The sequence below is a fragment of the Notothenia rossii genome, assembly GCF_949606895.1.
Source record: "Notothenia rossii genome assembly, chromosome: 3".
Taxonomy (NCBI): Eukaryota; Metazoa; Chordata; class Actinopteri; order Perciformes; family Nototheniidae; genus Notothenia; species Notothenia rossii.
Window position 1 is genome coordinate 74198494 of NC_136901.1, and position 24380 is coordinate 74222873.

At 41.6% G+C, this 24380-nt stretch overlaps 1 protein-coding gene across 2 annotated transcripts in view; it reads right to left on the reverse strand.

The window, feature by feature from the left end:
• Window positions 1–24380, reverse strand: part of LOC307033164 (A disintegrin and metalloproteinase with thrombospondin motifs 2-like) — a 123529-nt gene continuing 99149 nt past the window's right edge. The window contains exons 5-23 of one of the 2 annotated variants that reach the window (XM_079671520.1): window positions 22960–23043; window positions 20738–20894; window positions 17322–17427; window positions 16971–17114; window positions 16265–16397; window positions 15150–15179; window positions 13941–14054; window positions 13696–13841; window positions 13030–13205; window positions 10908–11041; window positions 10693–10816; window positions 10201–10281; window positions 9931–10094; window positions 9660–9816; window positions 9412–9547; window positions 9028–9235; window positions 8152–8281; window positions 7611–7694; window positions 1–4215 (exon numbers count right to left, since the gene is read on the reverse strand). In XM_079671520.1, the coding sequence (XP_079527646.1) occupies window positions 2051–4215; window positions 7611–7694; window positions 8152–8281; window positions 9028–9235; window positions 9412–9547; window positions 9660–9816; window positions 9931–10094; window positions 10201–10281; window positions 10693–10816; window positions 10908–11041; window positions 13030–13205; window positions 13696–13841; window positions 13941–14054; window positions 15150–15179; window positions 16265–16397; window positions 16971–17114; window positions 17322–17427; window positions 20738–20894; window positions 22960–23043 (4473 nt within the window). In that variant the 3' untranslated portion in view covers window positions 1–2050. The remainder of the gene's footprint in view (window positions 4216–7610; window positions 7695–8151; window positions 8282–9027; window positions 9236–9411; window positions 9548–9659; window positions 9817–9930; window positions 10095–10200; window positions 10282–10692; window positions 10817–10907; window positions 11042–13029; window positions 13206–13695; window positions 13842–13940; window positions 14055–15149; window positions 15180–16264; window positions 16398–16970; window positions 17115–17321; window positions 17428–20737; window positions 20895–22959; window positions 23044–24380) is intronic. The other variant, XM_079671521.1, reaches the window with a different exon arrangement.

Sequence of the window (24380 nt, forward strand, 5' to 3'; positions counted from 1 at the left end):
GAGGAAGTGCAATGTAATTTTATTTATTTCCATTGCAAATAATATCAGTTTTAAGGCAATCATGCTCTGAACCTGATATCCTGAGACTGGCAAGATAAAAAATATATATACAAAGGTGGTGTGAACACGAATATGAATACAGAGAACATGAATACATCATTGAACAAAAGTGCAATGTTTCCCCCTATGTGTCAGATATTGCATTACTGTGAAATGTGATGTTGAGACAGCCTGTAACCGTGCTATATATAATTTGAGGCTTAACTAGGAGCCGTGCAGCCTTAAATCACTGCATATTGATGCAAACATGAGGTTGAGAATGAAGGGCCACGTGATGATTGTCAGTGGAACGAATAAATCACACAAAACCGACATTTTGCAAAATACCACAGGAATGTAAACTTTAATAAATATTAAACATTAAGTTCTTTTCATATGTACAGATATTGTACAGAACGATCCATAGATGCTTTTGCAGCTGCTGCAAGTTAGAGATGTGCCATTAAGAAAGCCTTTAGAAAATAAAATAAACTGGGCCCTAAAGCTTCCACTTTGATACATTTGATAAAAACAGGCCTGTTTGTTTTATTATAATATTTGTGTACATAAATGAATGCAGGAGGGACATCACTTAAGCAACACTGTCTAGGAAGCACAATACTTGACTGGCCATACAAAATAAATTGCAATTAATATAGTTTTCTTCTCTTTACTTTTTTTCCAGCTAGCTTAATGAGATATTACAACTATATATAAAAAAAAAATCAGGAAGCATCATATGTTTAGCAATGTCCCTCAATATACGTTATCTTAACTTCCTGAGAGATGAGAGACCCCATGCAGACGTTTGTTTTGGAAAAGGCCACACAATCTAAGCAGGGTAAACTTTTCACAACCCAATGAAAAGTGCACTTTGACTTTTTGATTGAACAGCATTGTCATATCTTTTTCACGTACGATTTCTACATAACATGACAACTTTGAAACTGGTCAAGAGCATATCGTTATTTTAAGAGTCTGAGGACATAATGTTAAGGACCCTACAGAGAAATACACATTATTTTTCTTTCACTTGATTCCCAGTCTGTTTGGTATTGGTTTATGTGACTTGTTGCCTATCTCTTTTGTTTTGGAGTAGGAAGTGCATTTTAGTTTTCTAGATACAATTTTAGACGATGTGGATGTGATGTAAGATTCCCCCTGAGCAGGACCAGAAAAGGGATGGTAAAGAAAAAACATTTAAAAACCAAATTATGAAAATGATTGTCGACAAAAACAGGACATTTTTATGTTGTCATACAGAAGCTGTTATTATTGGAGGAGACATCTCTGTTTATCGGGAAATGAGCTGCAGTCCTAGGCTGTAATATAATATTGAGATGAAGACTTGGGTTCTAGGTGATAGAATATGTTGCTCAATAATTGCCAGTAGGGATAATACCATTTTAGAAACAACATAAAACCTTATCTACATCATTGTTTAAGCCTCTAACAAGTCTGTGGGTGGTTTAGGGGGATAAAAACATGGATTTCTGAAGTCCCGACAAAACTGGCAAACTGAATATTCACTTTTAATCCCTTCTGCTTTTCATTGATTTGTTGCTACAATCTGGGAATTTTCTTAATTCTCAACTAATCAAACATTTTGCCATGATTTTCCACCTGGGAAAGTCCTGATGGTCATGATAGCGATATCATTGGAGAGGGATCCCTCCTCTGTTGCTCTCCCTGAGGTTTCTCCCATTTTTCCCTTTAAACTGTGAGTTTTCTCTGGAAGTTTTTCCTTGTACGATGTGAGGGTCTAAGGACAGAGGGTGTCGTATTTGTCATACTAATATTCTGTATAAACTGTGAAGTCCACTGAGACAAATGTAACATTTGTGATATTGGGCTATATAAATAAACATTGATTGATTGATTGATATGACAATGTTTTTTGTGAAGGCCTCATAAAAAGCATCATGGCAGTTTAGAGGGGTTCAAACATAGTTTACAAAAGTCTGTAAGGAACACCTTCATCTCTATAAGAGAAATGAGAAGGCTTGATCTTTCATACTCTGTGACCTCGCTTCATCCTGAGGAGAAAGTTCCTCTTCTCCTCCAGAAGCTCCTGAATGCGTTTGTTCTTGGTTCTCTCTCTGAGATTGACCCGACGCCTTGGGATCAGATTGTTCTGGGAGATATCGTTGTCTACGCCGATGATCCTGTTGTATATGATGTCGACGGAGTTGTTCTCATTGTTCTCCTCTGGTCTTTGCTGAGGTTTGGTTGTGGTTAAGATGGCTGATGTTTCAGTTGGCAGAGTGATGATGGTGGAAGGTGAGGCCAAGGCAGGGTCCTGAGTTGTTGTGGGAACAGGAAAGCTCACAGGGATGTATTCAGACAGGTCCACCCAGGGCGAGGAAGCGAGGTCCGTCATATCCTCGCTGTTGATGGTTGGGATCATCATAGTGAGTCCGTCATCTAGCACCATGGTGTCACTGACCCCTTCCCTGTTGCTGTAGGACACTGTGATGTCATCACCACTGAAAATGGTCCCGCTGGTTACTGGGACATCACCACTGCTGGTCATTGGAGCACTGCTGTGAGGCATGGTTCCACTGGACACGCTGACTTCCTCGAAATGAGCGATGTCAGTTGGTGTAATGCCATCTCCAAAAGTGATAGGTGTTGTGGTTGAAACAATGTAATACCACAGCGGAGTTTCATCTTTAGTTGCTGTGTTGTCATTGATGTATGTGACATCGACTCTGGACTCGGACAAAGGCATGCCTGCAACTGTCACATATACACTGGCGCCAGAGATAGTGGAAGAAAATAACTCTCTTAGTGGTCCTGGACTTGTTTGCAGAGTGGCAGTTGTTGTAACATATGGAGACACTGTTTTTTGGGTTTTCTTTGGTGGATAAGTCTTTTTTACCTTGAACCTATCCTTGTTTACCTTAGTTGGTGAGTTTGTTGCCTTTTTGGGACCTGGTTTGGGGATCTTTTGGATATTTGTCTTTGTTTGTTTTTGCTTTGGCTGAGTGTTCTTCTTAGGTTTGGCCTGTGACGGAGCCTTCTTTTTGGGCGTTGGTTTTTTCTTGGGAGGAGTCTTTATCACAGGATTGTTTTTGGAGGTGGTCTTTACAGGGGGATTCTTTTTAGGGGTGGTGTTTGGTTTAGTAGTCTTTTTAGGGTCCGTGTTTGGTTTAGTAGTCTTTTTAGGGGCCGTGTTTGGTTTAGTAGTCTTTTTAGGGGCCGTGTTTGGTTTAGTAGTCTTTTTAGGGGCCGTGTTTGGTTTAATAGTCTTTTTAGGGGCCGTGTTTGGTTTAATAGTCTTTTTGGGAGCTTTGTTTTCTGGTTTATTTTGCGGTGGATTGCTGTCTCCTAATTTACCCTTTTTTGGAGCAGAATTTGTTTTATTTCTGGGTTTGACCTTTAGTGGAACATTTTTTCTTGTAATATTTTTTTGTGCAGTATTCTTCTTTGGATTGATCTTTGGTGTAAACACCTTTTTGGGTTTTTTATTTGGCAAAATCTTTTTAGGCTTTGACTTTATTTGGGCATCTATTTTTGTAGTGCTTTCTGTATAGATAGTTTGAATGTTTGTTGCTGGAAGGTGGGTTGTAGTTATGATATCAGATGTTGTTGGACCATTTGTAGTACTCTGTAACTGTATGTCTGTGTTCTCATCTATGTCTGGGGCAGGCAGAGGTAGGGGATGAGCTCTAACACTAAAATAAGTTGAACTTGAGGTGGTCAACATGGAAAAGATGGACTGAGGGACTGTAGCACTGGTGGCAGCTGGAGGATGAGTGATGATCATATGAGTTTCACTTAGAGGGGAAGATGTGGAGGTCAGAACATCAGTGGTAGATGTAGAAGAATGATTGGGGATCATTTGTGTAGGGAAAAGTGTAGAATGAGGAATAGCAGTGACAGAGGTAGGAGGATGAGTGGTGGTCCGGGGATCGATGGTAGAAGCTGAAATGGTGGTGATGACATCTGTGGTGGGTGGGATGGTGGTGAAGCCAGAGCTAAGGGTGCTGCTGGGTGGAGGAGTTGTAACTTTGGGCAGGATGGAGGTGATGGGTGTGAAGGTGGGTAGAACTCCTGTAACGCTGACATTGGCACAGGACTTGCAGCACATGCGCTGGTACTCCGGTAGAGGGCAGTAGCGCTTCAGCACCTCCATACGACAGAACACGGTGCGGTCTCCATGACAACGCCGGCCTGTGGAGGAAAGAACAAAAAGCTAAGATGGGGTGCAGCGAGTGGCAGAGACTATGCAGAGATGTGTGTTTATGTGTCTGGTTGTTGAGGTTTGTCATCGTATGCGAAAAAGTGTGTAACAATAACAATTATAGTTAGCATTATTATTTGTGCGTTAGTTTTACTTAAAGTACATGCATACTGCAGAATATGCAGAGAAAAGTAGTAAAGTAGAAAAGCCAGACCATTATCAGAGGGTGCAGGAAAAAAGAGGAAAAACCCAAACATCAAGAGCAGTCATAAGATCAGTCCAGAGCCACTGAAAAGGAAAAAGAAGGGTTGCCAGTCTTGTGTAATAACTTTTCAGTTCTGAATTTTTCATCCATAACTTATAATCACATTTTGAATTTCTATTGCTTGTGCAGCTTTGTGTTGCCTTTTTCTTCAGGTTAGCATCCTTGTACCCTTTTTATACCATGCCAGTAAAGTAACTGTATTCTTCCCGCAATGTTTGCATTTTGACATTTTCTCTGACAAGTAGAAAACCAGTGAACATTCCTGATGAGATACAAATCACACTTTTTAAAACATTTTTATTGATACAACTTTGCTTTTGAGAATGACAGTAACTGAAACAATGAGATGTACGCCCCCCCCCTGCTCAATATATAGATATATTCTTTTTCTTAAGAAAAATAATTCAACTGTATCGAAAGTTACAAGTTCACAGTCACTTTGGTAAAACACTTCATTACTTGGAAATCAACCAGTCAATCTGTTTAATCGATTGAAAAAAACATGAAGTACATAAATGATATTTGCTGTTTAAATGAAATACATAATTTCCATGATGATGTAAAAACGGGAATGGCACAGTAAGTGTCATATGAAACATTTACAAAACATTAATAAAATTTCCCTGATAAATCAAAGTGCATATAGACGCAGTGCACGTAGTCCATCTGAATGTTTCTTCAACGTTAGCCAAACGTTAGCCAGCCCCACGCAGCAGGCCAGTGAAGCCACAAAACAGTTACCCATAGTATAGAATATTATAGAAGAAGATAACAGTCATGAACATTATTAAATACAGTCAACACCAATGTTATATACAGTCGCACTGCTAGGTCTGGCTTGATCTCATACAGTCCAACTCCAGCAGAAGGAAACCTTGGATAGCTCGCTACATAGTCACAACAGAAATATGTGATCACAATACAATGACAAGTCTGAAGTGTTTTTTTTTTTTTCTAGATGCCATATGTGTCGATACCCTAGGCCCTTTGTAAACCCTTCCCAGTAGTCGGACATTGGTCCAACATCACCTTGGTAGGTTTGATGGTTGGCGGGTGTGAGTTTGTTAAGTTGGTTTGAAGCTGCCTCTATTCCGAGTGAAACTTTGAATGAGTAAACCCATCTCTTTCACAGATAAATGCCATTACATTCAATCCAAGATAAGGCATTGTTCATGTGGTTAATGTTCATCAAAATAAAATGAGATCATCGGACGCTCTCAAATCAAAGTTTATGAGGTATTTCTGTATCTGATAGCGATATGTAAAAGCCCGAATGATGAAGCTCCCTTACACACACGCACACACACACACACACACACACACACACACACACACACACACACACACACACACACACACACACACACACACACACACACACACACACACACACACACACACACACACACACACACACACACACACACACACACACAAAAAGACAATACAATGCCATAAATAAACACACTCTTACTGACAAGACTAGCTTATATATCATTCAATAACTTTGCATTCAACAACTTACTCATCTTAGCTTATACACAACACACACATGCAACCACACACACACACACACACACACACACACACACACACACACACACACACACACACACACACACACACACACACACACACACACACACACACACACACACACACACACACACACACACACACACACACACACACACACACACACACACACACACACACAGGAGATGAATGCAAATGTGCATGACAAAACGTGATCCTATCCTTAAAGAAAACGAGAAGCAACAGTAAACCATTGATCCATCTGAGAATGGAGAGGCAACTAACTGACCAAGTCCTGCATAATATAGATCTAACCCCTTCCCCCCAAAACACTTTAACTTTTATTAAATATTCATCTGTATTCATGTAAAATCAATAAAAAAATACACATAACAGTCAAGGATCTAAGCGATCAATAGCAGTCCAAAGGTTTTAGGCAAATAAGCTACAGCTTATTCATGGTAAAACATTATTAATATTATTGTTACTCATATAGATTTAGATTTATAGGTATATATAAATACAAATATATTTATAGATGTATTTGTTTAAAGTCTGCAAGCACAAATAAGCTGCATTTATTGAACTTTAGTATAACAGTCAAAGAGAGGATGGCTGATGATGAGGTGGAATGGGAAGCAACCTCAAGCGGTCAGACTACCCTGTTTTTTTGTGTGTGTTTTTTAAAATGAGCCTTTCTTCAAGATTCTTCACCTCACAGGTCCCTCACCTAAAAATCTAAGGGTTTACTTCCATCACTTCCTGTCCCTGTGCTGAGTTCCTGTCAATCTGAGAATGGAACGTAGAATGAGACGCCCTTCTCATCCCCGAATGGAACCAGGATGTCAGATGAGCACTTTAGCAAAGATGTCCTCATTGTGACAAGATCACATTCACAATAAAGCTTTCATATTTTTTTTATAACTTTTTTTTCTATATAGATATTTATATACCTTTTCTGTTTATTTTCACACCTGTTTCTCCCAACAATGACAGTGCGCCAAAAAAAAAAAAAAGCGCATCTGCATCTCAGGAGTGGTAACCCATGACAACACGCAGCTAGCTCGCGCAAAACATGGCCGCCAAATGTGAAGGGGGGTCCCCTCACACGTGAACGGCTCTTCGACACGTCTCAAGAAGTGCCCATGAAAACCTGTTCGCCTTGCCACTTCGAATCCTTTTCACATCAAATTTTTTGTTGATCTTTTGAGTTTTCGACTGGCCAGCGGTTACAACACGATGCTCCACAAAGGAGAGAGAGAGAGAGAGAGAGATAGAGAGAGAGAGACAGAGCAAGAGAGAACCAACTAGCACTCACAGGAGCCAGAGACCTCCCCCAGTCAGAGCCGCCTCAGACACACAGAGAGAGAGGCAACATCCCCCCCCAAAAAGAGAAGCGAAAGCTTTGCCACTTGCTCACGGGCGTGGGCACAGGCAAGGGCCGGGTGGGAGGTCAGGGGGCCAGCCGCGGCCGGCCCTGCAGAGACAGGAGGACAGAGATGGGCAGGGCCCAGCAGAGGACAGACATGCAGCTGTGGCTGCTGCTGTGGAGGCCGGGCTGGGAACTATAGAGGGAGGTTTTACGTGAGGAGATCTGCGGGTAGATGGAGTTACGGCGAGACAGCAACTGGATCAGCATGTTGCCATTCCTGTTGAAGTCTGAGTCCCCTGCAGACACAAAGAAGATCGAGAAATTCAGACGGGAAGAGAACCCTCTGAATGTTTTTTCTGATCAACTTGCCTATCTTTCTTGACTGACATAGGGGAATGTTTGTGTAAGTATCCAAGGATAGTTACAGTAAGGAATTGCTGAGATCTGTTGACATGGTGATATTGCTAAAAGAGTTGCGGGGCTTGTGGCTGTATAATTGTTTTACTTATCATGTTTATAGCCCCGCCATACTGAACTTCTTTTTAAAGTTGTCTTTTATTAAATGTCATTTTTTTTTGCACAAATGATAGTATTGCAGATAAGTATATTGGCCTAAGCTATAAAAATAGATCCCACATTGTATTATGCTGAATTTGTAGTACAGTTATTTGTAAATAAATGCTTTTAAGTGATTTGCACATATGACAGTGTGTTCTGGCAGGTTTTGTATGTGTTGACAATCCCAACACTCACTGTGACATGGATCCAGGCGGCAGACTCTGATGGTTTCAGGCTTACTGTCCAGACACAGGCCGATGCTGTTGTCCCTGGTGTGGCACAAAGCCTGCCTGTCCTGCGTCCCGTTACCACATGTCACAGAGCACTGGAGAGACAGTAAATGAACACCAACAAAGACTATTATGACAAATGACTTGGTAAATACATTATTATATCTTGACAAAAGGTAAAGTAGTACATTCAAATTAAGCGTACATGAACATCATGACAGTAAATCATTATCCCCGTTTTTTTAAGTAGTTACAGGCAGGGTTCGTGTTATAATCAGAGCTTTATGGGGGTCTTTAAAATTAACGTTTGGGGCGGAGATAAATATATCAATTCACCTTTGAGGTGAAGTGTAGGCATATTGTCATTCAAGAGAGAATACTATGCATAGTTCTTTTGGAAAATACGTTTTTCTTTTAGCCTATTTACCTTGTTAACGTAAATTATACTCATTACCTTGACACATGCATTATTTGCGATTAAAATAATGGTTGTTGGTAATGTATTAGCAACCCCAACAGATGTATGATTTCACTGCTTTCATAGGAGCTCAGACCCCTCCTTATAGGATGCTCAGCTCCCATTGGCTCCACCACAACTCGCACCCTGGTTACAGGGAACATCACATCATCTGTTTCTCAGAGGCTGGTCTAACCTGCCAAGACTTCAGTTTGGAGAATTCCTGATGTTAAAAACACAGAACATCACATAGAAATACCAGCTGTTGAGATTCAATACAAAAACACCTGCCTGTTTTCCCTGCAAAAAAGCTAAATCGACCAAACATTTTTAAATTCCCTGTTTGATTTCTGACTACTGTTGACTCATATTCAGCCTGCGTACCTGTGACCACGGTCCGTCCCTCCACTGGGTAGGGCAGTTGTGTCGGTTACAGGGTCTGCGGGTCTCGGGCCGTTCGTCGTTGCAGTGCTTATTGTGAATGGAGCGTGTGGTGTTGTCATCTGACGGCTGGACACAGCTGATCGAGCGGATTTGCATCCCTGTCTTTCCACATAGTTTGCTGCAGTTCTGCCACTCTCCTGTCACCCAACTGGAGAACACCACAGGGGAGAGAAAGCAGGAGTTCTGAGGGCATTTAACATTTAAATATGCTGAAGTAAACAATGAATACGGGGAGAGAAAGGGCAAGCTCAATGCAGAAAAAGTTAACTTGTGTGTGTCAAAGATTGTGAAATATTACTACAGTTGGGGACAAATAATGCATACATTGGTGGAGGGCAGGGCTTTTGATTGCAATCTCTGGTGTCTCCTCTAGGTTTCATGTTGGATTTATTACAGAAGCTCTTGTGGACCATCTTACTGTCAACTTTTCTTCTGCAGCCATATCGAAGGTACTGTTTTCCTACAGCAAGAAGGGCAGGAACATTTCAGAAATGTAAGCAAATAAACATACATAATTATACGCAAATTTGAAATAGTTAACCTCAGGGACGAGACATTCAAAACAACTGTACCTCCACCGCAGAGCTTGGAACAGTAGGACCACTTCTTTGGAGCCCACTCATAGGCACTGTCCTCCACTAGCATGTTGTTCTGAATGCCAGAGTCACTGTCCATGTTCATCATGTACTTATATGACAAATTCACGTCCTCGTCTCCATGCAATTTCATCTACAAACAGAAACAAGTGATAACACTTAACATAACAGACATCATTTCAGAAGTTTGATTTGGTATGTAAAGCATTACAACATGTAATACTGGCTCTATAAATGTGAATGTTACCATGATCAAAATTCCATGTCTGAGTGGACCGGTGGTCTGAAGAGTCTCCTTGTCGTTATCATTCTCATATTCCCACTCGACGCCCTTTTCTATGACCGAGTGGGATTCTGGGTAATCGTTTTCCCCGTTCAAGAAGAACAGTCCTGATGCCACGTTCTTTACGGCTGAAGATGGGTGGGAAATATATATTGTTTACACTTGTAATTTTATCACAGAAGTCTGCCATACAAAATATACACTGGAATAGACAAACAATGTTTAGTTGAGTACCTAAAGTGTGTGAGGTCACTTTCAGCTCTTGGATCAGCAAGTGTCTCGCTCCTCTGGGGATTTCAAGAACTTTCAGGAAACCTGAAATATAACAGACATGTGGTTCGTGACTCCAGCATCATCAAAAGCTCATTATACAACATCTGATTCAGAGAATTTTGGTGTTGTAATGCAAGTTTGTTCCGACCTCAGGAGTGATACAATATACTAATAAACATTTGGTCATGGAGTGAGGTTTGACGTAACTTCTTGGCAGTGCTCGACTCTCGTGGAAACATATTAACTCGGATCTCACTGATGTTTGAACAATGTTGCAAATATTCCTCTAGAGGGCGATGTTTAGCTGGAGACAAAGCAACATGGTGTACATACTACAAGAAAAGCACATTGGCCAACTATTAATCCTGAACTCACCAGCATGACAGACAGCAGCTACACCGATATCATGTCTGCCTCAGATTTAGAGTTATTGTGACGTCAGTGCCTGTTTACCTTGTTTCTTGGCAGTACGTGTGATGGTGTCTTTGAATGTTTTGCAGCTGGAGTTGTCTCCTCCGCACACTCCACACTTGTCCTCCTGCTTTGACGAGCCGACCACACCGTCACAGCCCACTTTCTGTTCATGAGGACATGGAAAGTTTAAGTAATGAGGATCTGACTCCATGCAGCTGTTTTGCTCTCCCTCACACACACATGAAGTCACTAACCTCACACTCCCCGCGCACACACACACTGTGCGGGTCCTTGTACGAGCAGCGCGTGCCGTCCAGGACCATCCTCTGCATGGAGACCACATCTTGTGTCTCCTTGGATTGGCAATGCAGTTGGCAGCGTTTGTTAGCTGGGAAATAAAATATACAAACATGACCCAGTTGGCACATTAGAGATCCATTTTGATGATTTCATCTTTACAACTAACATGTGATTTTCTTTTTTCGGAATGAGCCCTCGGTGAGTCAGCGTGGCGCTCTGTTTCATTGTGTCTGTCTGTGTGACTCATACTACAACTACATGAGCCTCCAGAGACAAAACCTGGCAGTTCATCCCAGTGAGAAGGAACACTCCTACTTCATCACGTTTATTACACATGGACATAAACCAGAGACCTTGTCTTATGGCGCTCTGACACTAATAAGCAGGTGGCAGACGTGCTACTGCAGAATTATAATATGTGGAGAAAACACACTTTTCTCAGGTTAAAATGAGAAAGCACAGACTGCAAGTCTCTTTGTCAGTGTGTGAAGAAAGCTGTGATGATCGAGAGAGCCTGAATGTGCATTACAGGTGTTGCTATACTTGTGAGTGGGTATTTTTATAATATATATTAAACTATTTATATATATATCTCCAAATCTGAGTATGTATCATTAACCACTTATTCCAAGTAGATATATTGAACATCATCACCGCACATTTAAAGATCCTCTCAATACCATAAATATTGCTACTTTTACATTTAAAATGTTTTAGTTTTCTACATTTAAAAAAAAAAAATCATTTCTGAAATGCAAGTGTTCAGTTACATGTAGCTGGTTGAAAAAAGGTTTAGTATTTTGAATGGGTATGTTCCTAAAGTTATACTTTATTAATTAATTATATTATCAAACTTAATGTTTCAATGTTTCTGGGAGGTCCAAAGTGCTAAGACCACCTGAAATCCCCTCCATCCCGCACACTGCTCTATGAGGAAACATCTGTGAGACTTCAGGAAATAATTTGGGGCTTTGATGTAATGTGGTAGACCAAAGGGTTGTATTAATCCCTCTGAACAGCCACACACACAGGGCAGCCTCACATTTGCTCAGGAGTATATAAAAGTATAACTGCTGACTTTGGAAAATAACTCAAAAGAGACAAAAAAGCCACAGTGTGTCAAACGACTCTAAACAAATACTACAATTTCACACTCAGAGCAGACACACTCTTTTTCTCTCCTAACATTATCTGAAACTCAGGAGATGACAGACCATGAATGGAATTCAATTTCGCCTCCCTGTTCACTTTTCTTCCTCTCCTACTCACACACAGACACTTTGGTCACACACTAACACACACTCACGGAAAGGTAATTTGAGACAGAGAAAGCCTTGCTGAAAAATATGGCATTTAGAAATGATAAGATATGGAGAAAAAACTATTTAGCAAGGTCCCTCTTAGCGTAGCGTGTGCAGCATGACCTCTGATTAGATACGGAGGTAGCTAAGCACATTACTCTAGGGCTGCCCTTTAGTTGGATGATAATTGAATTACCAATCAGAAGCACAGTGACACCTCCACTTAGAGACAGGGTAGGTCTGACAACAAAACGCAGAAACATTTTCAATATTCTCAATAACTAAAAGAGGTTTTAGGTCATTAAGAGCTACTCTTCTAGCTTGTGTACAGTATGAGTGCCAACTCATAGATGGAAAAAAAGTAAGTAAAAGACGGGGGTTGGTCAAGTTTAGATGACATCAGTGATTGTGTGGAGAGTAAAAAAGACAATGTTCAAAGAAGACTGTTTTTAAAGGGATCTCAAATGGATGGCATGTTTTTATTGGAGGGCGTAGTCGTAGCTCTAAGCTCTACTCAGCAGGACATCCAGATGTCAATGGCCATAAATAAAAAAAAACTCTTAAACCGAACCACATTTAAGAGTTATGTGTTAGTTTCCTCTTTTTGGCTTTCATACGTATTTACTACTACTACATCGGTAGTATTTACTACTACTACGTATCATCACTTTTGGTTTTCGCTCTCTGTCTGCTATCTTTAATCTGACAGCCTCTGTCTGTGTCCATCTCTCCACCAAACGACTTCATCCTTTTTCCATCTGCGTGGTATACTCACGGTCTGTGTGTTCATAAGGCAGCCATTGGTGCTTGTTGCTGTGGATTTCAAAGCGGGGGTCCCAAGCGTGGCATTGCTCCTCTCGTGTGTCGCTGTAGATATCCTCGCATTCGTTGGTGTTGCACATCTGGAACTGGTAAGTCGCGCCAACGCAGGTGCGACCTCCATTGGCTGGTCTGAGAGGGGAGCAGGCAGGAGGAAGCATTTATTAGCATAAGTTGAGGTATGGGTTACTTCTTAAATTCATTGGATTCTTTTGGACAATATAGAATAGAAATGACATATTAAGCACTTGAATATAGTGTTTGAGTAAAAGGCACTTAGGTACATATTGATATTTGATAAAACATTTTATGTTGGCATGATATTTTATAAGTTCAGATTTTATTTAAGTTTATACCACAGCTTTTATATAGTTTAAATACGACCTTTATAAAGTTAAGTTGTTAACCATTACATTGTTATTAAAGTGTCTATTATTTACAACAGCTAAACAGCAATATTTCTCTCTGCAACTATATCCAAAGTCAGTGCAACAAATATAAGAGCTTAACTATCAAGCTCTCATATTGTGGTATACTTGCTAAATCACAATTTGAGCTTCACCTGAATTTGGAATAATTAGGCACATACAAAAAACACACACTATTAAACACAGTTTCATACCTTGGATTGTCACAGTCGCGTGTGCGAAACTGTACTCCTCCACCACAGGTGCGGGAGCACTGACCAAACTCACTCCATGACCCCCAGTTTCCATCTTGCTTTATGATGTCAGGTGTCAACCAGATGCAGTGACCTTTAAAGCAATGCTGCAACAGGCAGACAATAAAGAAAGATTTGATTAATACTTTCCTGTGTGCTAGGACTTTATTTATTTTTTGTGTAAGATAAAAAAAGTGTAAGAATACCTTTCCATTCCCACACATGGTGCCATCAATGGGCGGACCTTTCTTGGTCTTGCAGAAGAAGGGATTGTCTGGGTGGCTACACCACAGCTGCTTACATGGGTCAAATGTGCGATACTGCAGGGCACAGAGAGAGACTCACTCTCAGAATTCAAATAATAAAATACACACAGGCATTTAATACACAACTCAACCATCATGAGACAGCCCGGAATGAGATTAAACACTCAAAATAAAAAATTAAAAGATGAGAATATAAATATCACTACAACAAAAACAGTATTATACCCAACAATTACACAACAACACCGACCTTTCACTTTGTCACTGCACTGTACACTAAACTCCACTGAGAAACACACAGCCATACATGCAAACTAAACCAAAGGATGAGAGAGAGACAAGACTCTCAGAATGAGACCGCCTCTGGTTTAATTAGGTCACCACGGAGGGCAGAGGGCAGAAGGTTAAATAGCCAAAAGGTGAGGTCCCTTAGACCTTAAAATGCCCCTAGACACAGATCAAGGACCACATTCTTCTATTTGTCTGATATGAACCACTTATGAGGATACCACCAGACTGACCCGCAGCCCAGTGTCTGAGGGGCCTGCCCTGCTCCCTCCTTTCTACACACTTTCATACCCGCCATGACCACAGGGGGCCTGGCAGGTCAGAGGGCGAGTCACAATCAATGGCTAGACTGTGGTAGGTAATCACCAATGACATCAGACTGGAGGATCCTAAAAGCTGAAGTGAAACGTGGAAAAACAGCCTCTGTTCTGGCTCAGTCCTTTCCCCTTGAATGGGAAAGACATCTTTCCAACCTTTTCCACTCATTTATAGTGGTGAGTGTTCCAATATAATGAGGCTCTTCCTGCCAGCGCTGCTGCAATATAACACAGATTTGCTGGAAAACAGTCAGGATAGGGTACGGTTCAGCTGTTGAGCTGCACCATAGCTACTGAACCAGAATAACCACATTTTTTAAGGATTTTACACCCACTATCTCTGAAAATAAGCATTTTAGAATCCTGCAGACGAACGTCCAAAATATGACGATGGGTACCGCACAACAGAGAAAGAAATACAGTAAAAATGTAAAATAAGGAGCAACATTACGAACAATTACAACTTCAGAGGACAAATAGAAAACGAAAATCTGAGAAAACAAATGACGGGCCACATGTCTTCCGGGAGGTGGGGTCACCTTACCTGGGTTCCTGACTGGCCCGCCTTTTGTAGCTGAGGGGAATGGGTTTGACAAGAGAATAGAGGGTAATCTAGCAATGTGTGCAAAGCCCCTGAACAAGACCTTTGTCAATCAAGCCACAGCTTCCCCACAGTCATAGAGTGGGTGAAGGGGACAGGGGGAGGTTAGACGCCTGGTGAAATGCTGAAGCTGCGTGTATGTTGTCTACTGTTAGACGCTTTGTGTTTTTAAAATTGACAGGATCATCTAAAGGCACTGTGGTATCAAGATAAGTGTAGTGTTCAAATATATATCTTTTAATTATCATATTTAAAATTAAAGGAATACTTTATCCAAAAACTGACAATTTGTATATCAATAACTCAGGCTGTTAACACGGTGTACGAAATGTAGAAAAATCTTGATAAATTGATGCGCAGGCTACATTTAACAAACGCAAAACTATACTTAACATTGGTTTACAATTTCTTACTCAACGTTTGCAGTATCATTTAAGTCTCATTTAGCCATTCATATGAACACTAGATCCCAAACACATGCATCTTCACTAAAACCTTACTATTTAAAATAAATTCTTCATTCACAGTGGAGGTTTGGGAGAAAACCAAAAAGGGTTTGTTTTTTCCCAGTTACAAGGGCTGAGTAACTGATATACAAATGGTCAATATCTGAATGTAGTATTACTTTGATAACAGAACAAAATAAAAAGCTATACAAAACATTTACCTGCTTTTAAGCAAGATGCCAATCCAACCAGTGGCAGTAGAGGAAGCAGAGGACATCAGAAGAATTTGAATAGCTGTATATGCGTGACTCTTTCTTTACAATGTAGATCAGAGATGGATGTCAGTGCTGCATTCAGTTCACTAGGAAAACCTTCAGAGCTCAAAAGATCCCATACAAGTGTGACTTCCACAGTGAAATTCAGCAGGCTCTGAATGTATTGAACAGACTAAAGGTGAGTTTAACTTAACTCTGAAAAGCTGTATCATCTCAGATGATAAAGTGTTGCTACAGTTGAAGTGTGGCAACTGAAGTTATCTTCAGAGCGGTTAGTTAGTGTTAGCAACTTTAGCTATGTTAGTAAAATCAACATGAAACAGTAGGGATGTCTTACCGCGGTGCACATCGTGTAGCCCACACCGAAGTCGAAGCGACATTGTTCGTTCATAGAATAATGCAACCCAGGAAGCTGAGGCAGCGAGGGCCAGTTGTGGTCAAAGGGGTCGTCACGGAGACAGTCGTAGGAACTGCAAGAGGAGTAAAAAAGTGGGATGACATTTATTATTATCTCATTTTTTTGTTCGTGTCATTGTGCGATACCAGAACTAAGGCGGCAACCAACAATTATTATCTTCTTAAATTAATCTGATGATTATTGTGTCGGGGAAAAATGTGGTCCAGAAAATGTCATAAAATAGAGAAGAAATCACAATTTCCTTCAAATCACTTGTTTTGTCCAACCCCAAAATATATTCAATGTACTATTACAGAGGTTTCAGGAAACCAGCAAATATTCACATTGGAAATGTTTTGGCCCTTTCATTAACATCAGAATGAATTAATAGAAAGTGTTTCTTTTAAGTTTCCAATCAACAACTCCGTTTAGCTTGTATACACTTGAATACAAACATTGTTAACATTTAAATATTTATTTATGGCATTGTATTGTCTTTGTGTGTGTGTGTGTGTGTGTGTGTGTGTGTGTGTGTGTGTGTGTGTGTGTGTGTGTGTGTGTGTGTATGTGTGTGTGTGTGTGTGTGTGTGTGTGTGTGTGTGTGTGTGTGTGTGTGTGTGTGTGTGTGTGTTTTTGTGTGTCTCACTGAAGGTAGCGTCCCAACTCTTGCATGCTACATCTGGACCAGTGGAAGCGGTGGAAGGCAGCCTGCACCAACGGGGCCATGATGCTGCCCATGTGCACCTCGTCTCCACAGCGGTTCCCCTGGCCATCGTGCTCCATCCCCAACCTGTAGGGAGGGAGGGAGGGAGGGAGAGAGGGAGGGAGAGAGGGAGGGAGGGAGGTAGAAGCAATTCTCTCATCAGAAATATTGGCTGAGGTGAGCGATGGTCCAAAACCTTTAGAAATCGATAAAACCTGTAAAGTGCCTGCTCTGTTGTCTTCTGCTGCACCATGACAACAAGCTTGCACACTTCATTGTGGTTAATGAACTTACACGTGTCCGGTCTCGTGTGCCACCACAAAGGCAGAGGAGAAACCGTCCTCATGGTTCAACGTGCAGCTCCTGACCGGATGGCACATGCCCGTCACCGGGGCGTAACCTGGGCGACAAGAAAGAAAGACACAATGGTCAAAATGTGTAGATTTTTTTTTTTTTTTTTAACTGACTATGGTGATCTGATTTATATGAGTAAACTGCTCAAAATGATGGCCAAATACATATACAAGCCATTGAGTTACATTTTTTATAAAAGTTTAGAGCAAGGCATGTGCCCCGAGATCTGGAAGGAAGTCAAGGTTATCCCATTACCCAAGGATAAAAGAAAAACCTTTGCTGGTTCCAATAGTCGACCTATAAGTCTCCTCCCAGTGTTAAGTAAATTAATAGACAAAAAAATATACACCCAAATTCAATACTACTTTTCAAGTAACAATCAACAACGCACTACCAACATGCCTATAGAGATGGTCACTCTACAAGTACAGCACTTGCACAAATGGCCGACGACTGGTTAAAGAGCATGGATGATAGGAGGCTTGTAGGAGCTGTCATGTTAGACTTTAGCGCAGCTTTCGATGTAATCGATCACAGTCTGCTGCTGAACAAACTCAAATGCTATGGCTTTGGTTCTCTTGCTATGTGTTGGATGGAGAGCTACCTGACTAGGAGAAGGCAGCGAGTCTTTTTCAATGGGAGCTTTTCTGAAAGTAAGGTGTTGCAGTGTGGGGTCCCACAGGGGAGTTCACTTGGGCCTTTGTTGTATTCTATATTCACAAATGACCTTCCTTAGGTATTAAATAAGTCCAGTGTAATAATGTATGCTGATGATTCCACAATGTACAGTACAGCATCAACATGCAGGGAGTTAAACAATCTACTTAAAATAGAAATTAAAGCCATAGCAGACTGGGTCAACAATAACAAAATGGTACTCAACATTGCAAAAACAAAAGCAATGGTGTTCGGATCCAGACATATGTTAAGCAGCAATCCTCAATTAAGCCTGAAACTGGCTGGTCAGCCAGTGGAACAGGTAAACGAGACTAAATTGCTTGGCATTGTTCTTGATTCTGGTTTACAGTGGACAAAGCAAATAGACAGTATCGTAACTAAAATGGGAAGGAGCATAGCTGTGACGAGAAAATGTACAAAGTATGTAACACCAACCACTTTGAAACAAGTGATTCAGTCTCTGGTTTTGTCACATCTTGAGTACTGTCTGGTCATATGGTCAAACACATTTACAGAAATTACAAATAGCTCAAACCAAGGCTGCCAGACTAGCTCTCCACTGTTCGAAGCGCATTCATATTGGAGTTATGAATAGAAACCTATCATGGCTTCCGGTTGAGAAACGTCTGCAATCTCGTGTTATCACTTATCTAAAAAATGTCCAATTTAGCAAAAGACCACTGTATTTTTATGATCAAATAGTTTACACAAGAGACGAGCATGACCATAAGACTAGACAAGCTACATCAGGCCATCTACTGGCACCTAAACCCGGGACAAATCTTCTGAAAGCTTCAGTGACTTATAGAGCTATAAAGGAACTCATTGCCAAACTACCTCGCTGAAATAGAGTCCAGAGCCTCTTTCAAGAAGAGATTGAAGGGCCATCTACTAATGATCATGTACCCTTGGGAGAGCCGTGAACCCTAATTTAATTTGATCTCATGCATTGTACTGGTCTTGTGCACTCATCCTTGGCTGAGATTTATATTGAAAGTGGATGAGGTTGTTGATGATGTTGGAAATTGTTGATGATATTGTTGATGTTTGTTGTTAATGATGTCAGGAATTATGTCTTGAATGTTGTTGTATTATTCTTGTATTATTCTTGTATTGTTTTAAGTGTCGGACCCCAGGAAGAGTAGCTTTTGTCAAGAGCAAAAGCTAATGGGGATCCTTAATAAACATAAACATGAATGCACCTGCCCATTACCTGCACAAGTTAGATGCCGCCTATCACAGTGTACTGAGATTTGCTACTCATTTTAAAGCACTTACTCATCACTGTACCCTGTATGCCAGGGCAAGTTGGCCTTCACTTTCTGTACGGAGGCTCAGTCATTGGTTCATATACAAAGCCATGTTGGGTAAACTCCCATCTTACATCTGCTCTCTGATCACACAGAGAGTTGCAAGTAGCTATTGCCTGAGATCACATGATGTGGCTTTGTTACATGTGCCAAGTGCTAGGAAGGACTTCGGTAAGAACACTTTTAATGTCGCAGCTCCTCTTGTATTGCTTGGAACAGTCTTCAAAAAGATTTGAAACTTAGCAAATGGTTCCACTGCCTGTTTTAAAGTTCGGATAAGTGCAATGATACTTGATACTGTTGGTACTTGTCAATGTCTCTAGGTATGTACATGTAGCCCTGTAAATACGATGTCCTTTTGTGTTATCAGTTATTTTATGTTCATGTTGTAACCTATTGTACTTGCTGCCATGTTGGACAGGTCCCCCTTGAAAAAGAGATCGATGCTCTCAATGGGACCACCTGGTTAAATCAAGGTTTGAATGAATGTTGCCATGAGTGAAAAACAACCTTTGAACTCAATGTGAAGACACAGGACAATTTGCTCTGAATGTCAAAGGTCATATCTAACAAACCTCTTTATATTTGCAAAATGGAAAAACGAGCAAGAGGAAGAAAATATGTGTATTCATAAAATAAAACAAGACATTTTAGAGAAAGGGTCCATATCCAAACAAGATGTAAATACCTGTGACAGCCTAAAAAGGTAATTATTTTTATTTGTATATTTACTTAAATTGAAAAATTAACAATATTTTTAATACGGCAATTCTATAATTTGACTACAATGACTGAGAAATGCCTAACCTATGTACATTCATGGGATTCATCATGGGAGTTACTACATTTTTTACCGTTAATCTGAGCCTAATGCATACTGTATACTACTTACACTCAAGACATACACCGTCACAAATACAAACACATAAATGTGTAAATGTATTTCCACCCCTACCCCTAACCCATCGCCTTCCACCCCTCCATGTGCCACTCTCTGACTCCCTGTGTGCTTGTCTGTCCTGCACTGCCTTTAATTGTGGGAGTGTGGCTGGCCCTGCTCTGCCTATTGATTTTCTGCTGCTGAAGGCTGAGCCCAAGGGCAGCTGAAGGGCTTCTGGATGGCTGGGCCACTGCCTTTAGAGGCCTCTCCCCTGGGCCTGCCTTTTAGCCTGCACTCTGCTGCACAGAAAACCACCAACCACCAAACCCACAGTGCACTATGCAGCTCTCTGAGGTGAAGGAAGGAAGAGTTTTCTTGTGTACTTTTTGTGTGCTTTAGTTCCTTCAGATGGTGGGTGTGAAGTTTAGATGTATGCATTTAAGAAGGTTAAATACTAAGGTTTTCAGTATGGTTATGTCATTCATTACCCTGCATGCCAGTCGGGCCAAACTCCTGGCGTGTGAGGAAGATGGCGTGATCGTGATACTCAGTGTCCCCTGTGTCCTGCTTCTGCTGCAGGAAGGCCCAGCGACACACGTTCTCCAGACTCTGAGACGGGTTCCCCAGTTCGATCAGACTCATGGACTGGAAAGTGAGAGAAGCACACAGGGACACAGAGAAGAGGGTGTAAAGATCATAGGAAAACAAGGACCTACAGTATAAGCATGCTTCTTGTCCTCAAATCTGGTACAATAACATTATTTTACCACCCTGTAGGGGGCAGTGTCACAGTGTTATATATTGTCAGCACATCTTGCAAATTGCTGAGGTGTACAACACACACACACACACACACACACACACACACACACACACACACACACACACACACACACACACACACACACACACACACACACACACACACACACACACACACACACACACACACACACACACACACACACACACACAAACACAGAGACACACACAGACACACACACAGACACACAAAAACTTGTGTTATTCAATGCAATATACAACTACACAAATACCCAGATAGCAGCCAATCCTTCCATTCACCTTCAGCTCTCATTCTTTTCCTCATTAGGATTTCTGCTCCGCTCCCCTTTCCCTCGCTTCCTCTACATTCAGCTGTACAAGTCTTTCCATCTCTCTGTTCCTCTGCCTCCTTTTTACATTTCATCTCTGTTTTTACAAATGTAAAATGCACAGCTGAATCAAACAGGGAAGGTTGTGTAGTGTGAGTGTGCTGCAGTGAAGACATATGGCCTGCCTCTGCACAAACGCCCCTTGGACAGAGTGCACTGTACACTCGTGTGAGCTTCATCATGTTCATCAGGTGCTTGTGTGTGCGAACGTGTGTACATGTGTCTCTGTGCAGGGGCGCCGCTAGGGATTTTGGGCCCCAGAAAATATATCACATTGGTTACTAAAACCTTTTTTTCTTAATTTTCTAAAATAGTTTGGGCCCCTGTCAGTCACGGGCCCTTAGAAACTTGTAACCTCCTTACGGCGCCCCTGTGTGTGTGGGTGTGCCAGTGTCCTTTGTATGTTTAAAGATGTATTTGGAATGCTCTGTTCTGTGTTCAGACTGTGTTAGAGAGTGTGTGTGTGTGTGTGTGTGTGTGTGTGTGTGTGTGTGTGTGTGTGTGTGTGTGTGTGTGTGTGTGTGTGTGTGTGAGTGTGTGTGTGTGTGTGTGTGTATGTGTGTGTGTGTGTTTGCGTGTAGTTGTGTGTGATTGTGGGTGCGCCTGCATCCAGGGTCACATAGCCAATCTGCAGGCTGTCTGGGTGCAGCTCTGTTGCCACGGTAATTGGGGATGATGGACAGCCAGAGCTTTGGCTGAAGCTGCATAGGGGCTGGCCCAGAATGACCAATGTAGGAGTGTGTGTGTGTGTGTGTGTGTGTGTGTGTGTGTGTGTGTGTGTGTGTGTGTGTGTGTGTGTGTGTGTGTGTGTGTGTGTGTGTCCAGGGCTCCACTGGGGCTATAGACATGTAGAGAGGAGAGTAAGAGATAAGGCTACAGCAGCATAAGTGTATCACAGAGTACCTATCCAGCAATAAAATCACTTGTATCATCCTGTGGGGGTAATCCCTGCCCTTCTCCTTTCCTGCCATCCCTTGCTTTATCTCTGTTTCTTTCCTCTCTTCCTCTCTTTCCCTCCTCTTCTCCTCGGCACAGACAGGAGGATAGAGTTACAGTCATGAAGAAGAGGATGCTACCCCCATCGTCCGGTCTCTCTGTTTATGAATGAGGGAGGGCTATCATTGATTGTTTATCTTTGCCTGGACTTCCCATGATTCCGTGCAGCAACCTGCTGGGAGGAAGGCTGATTGCATAACAGGCAGAGTTTCTGTGTGCTTTGGTGCTGAACTGTGAAGGCGTGCGACTTGAAAACACTCCCCTGGGATGCTGCATGCTTTTAGTTCCTCTTTTGCTCAGTCCACTGGAATAACAGGCTCCGGGCATCAATGCGTGCTGATGAGTGCGTGTGTGTGTCTGCGAGTTTCTTTATACAGTAGGTGTGTGTACGACTTGGCAGTGCTTACTGTGGGTACTTGAAGCGATTGTATCAAAATCGTAGAATCAAAGATAGTTCTGACAGAGAGACAAGAGGCAACCACCTTGCAGGAAGGGCACCAGAGTCGACTTTTTAGAAAACATTGTGTCCTGTCGGGTCTCACCTTGCCGTAGCCCAGCATGATAATCCGCACCAGCACCACGTTGATCTTTGCTCCCAAAGACTGGTCATGGTAGATCTCATTCACCTGCAGACACAGAGAAACACAAGATCAGCAGAAGAAACACGACGATAACTCATCCAATTTCTAAAAGGGTCTGTAAGTTGTATCTCATACTATAATAACTTAGAAGTGCTTTTGAGTTGCTGGGTTATGATGGTGGTAATCCCTTAAATTAATTAGTTATTAAATTAAATATTTTCTCATTTTGTAATAAACCATCAGGTCTGATGTTATAAATGTGAGAAAGTCCTAAATAAAATGCTCTATAATAATCCGTCACATCAATTGTAAATGTAAATGTACACCTTTTATAATGGATTCATGAGGACTAAACATGAATAGAATCAGTAGTTACAAAACATAAAGCTGCTAGAAAGGGTGTGTTATTGGAAAGAGCAAAGGGAAAAGGAAGTTGAGGGGAGAGCAAAGAACTCTGTTTACCATAAGCACAGATTGAGAGGAGATGAAGGAGAGAAGATAAGGAGAAAAGAAAAGAAAGGAGGAAAGAAAGGAGCCTAATGCAAGGAAACAAGGTAATGTGTGACAAGAGAGATGCAGAGAGCATTATACTAGCAAAACACACACACAGACACCCACACATACAGAAATGGAGAAAGAGAGAGAGAGAGAGAGAGAGAGAGAGAGAGAGAGAGAGAGAGAGAGAGAGAGAGAGAAGGGTAAATTGGCGCAGGAGTTAAGGCCTGCTGTCCTCAGTGGCTGTGTGCGGTGCCTAATGAGGCAAAGGGATGTAAAAACAGACAGCCGTAATGAGATGGCTGATGTACACGCTGTGGAGAAAGAGACACACAGACTGCAAACACACACACACACACACACACACACACACACACACACACACACACACACACACACACACACATACATACATATTACACAGAGGTACAGAGAACACAATTGAAGACAAACCAAGCGAGAGAAAGGTAGAGAGTTGAGGAGTGATACGGATAGAGACAGAGAGGCAGAGGGAAAGAGACAAGAAGCTGCAGAGAGAGGAGAGGGAGAATATATTCTCCCGTTTCTCACCCATTTCATCAACACTTCTCTAACTTCTGGTCACTTTCCAAACTGTCTCAAGGAGGCAATAGTAAACCCTCTCCTAAAGAAACCCACTCTCAACCCGTCCGATGTTATAAACTACCGGCCTGTCTCTCTCCTCCCATTCCTGTCTAAAACACTTGAACGCGCTGTCTTTAAACAACGCTCCTGTTATCTCCATCAGAACAACCTTCTGGATCCGCACCAGTCTGGTTTCAAGGCAGGTCAGTCCACAGAAACTGCTCTCCTTGCTGTCTCTGAGGAACTGCACACTGCTAAAGCAGCCTCCCTCTCCTCTGTCATCA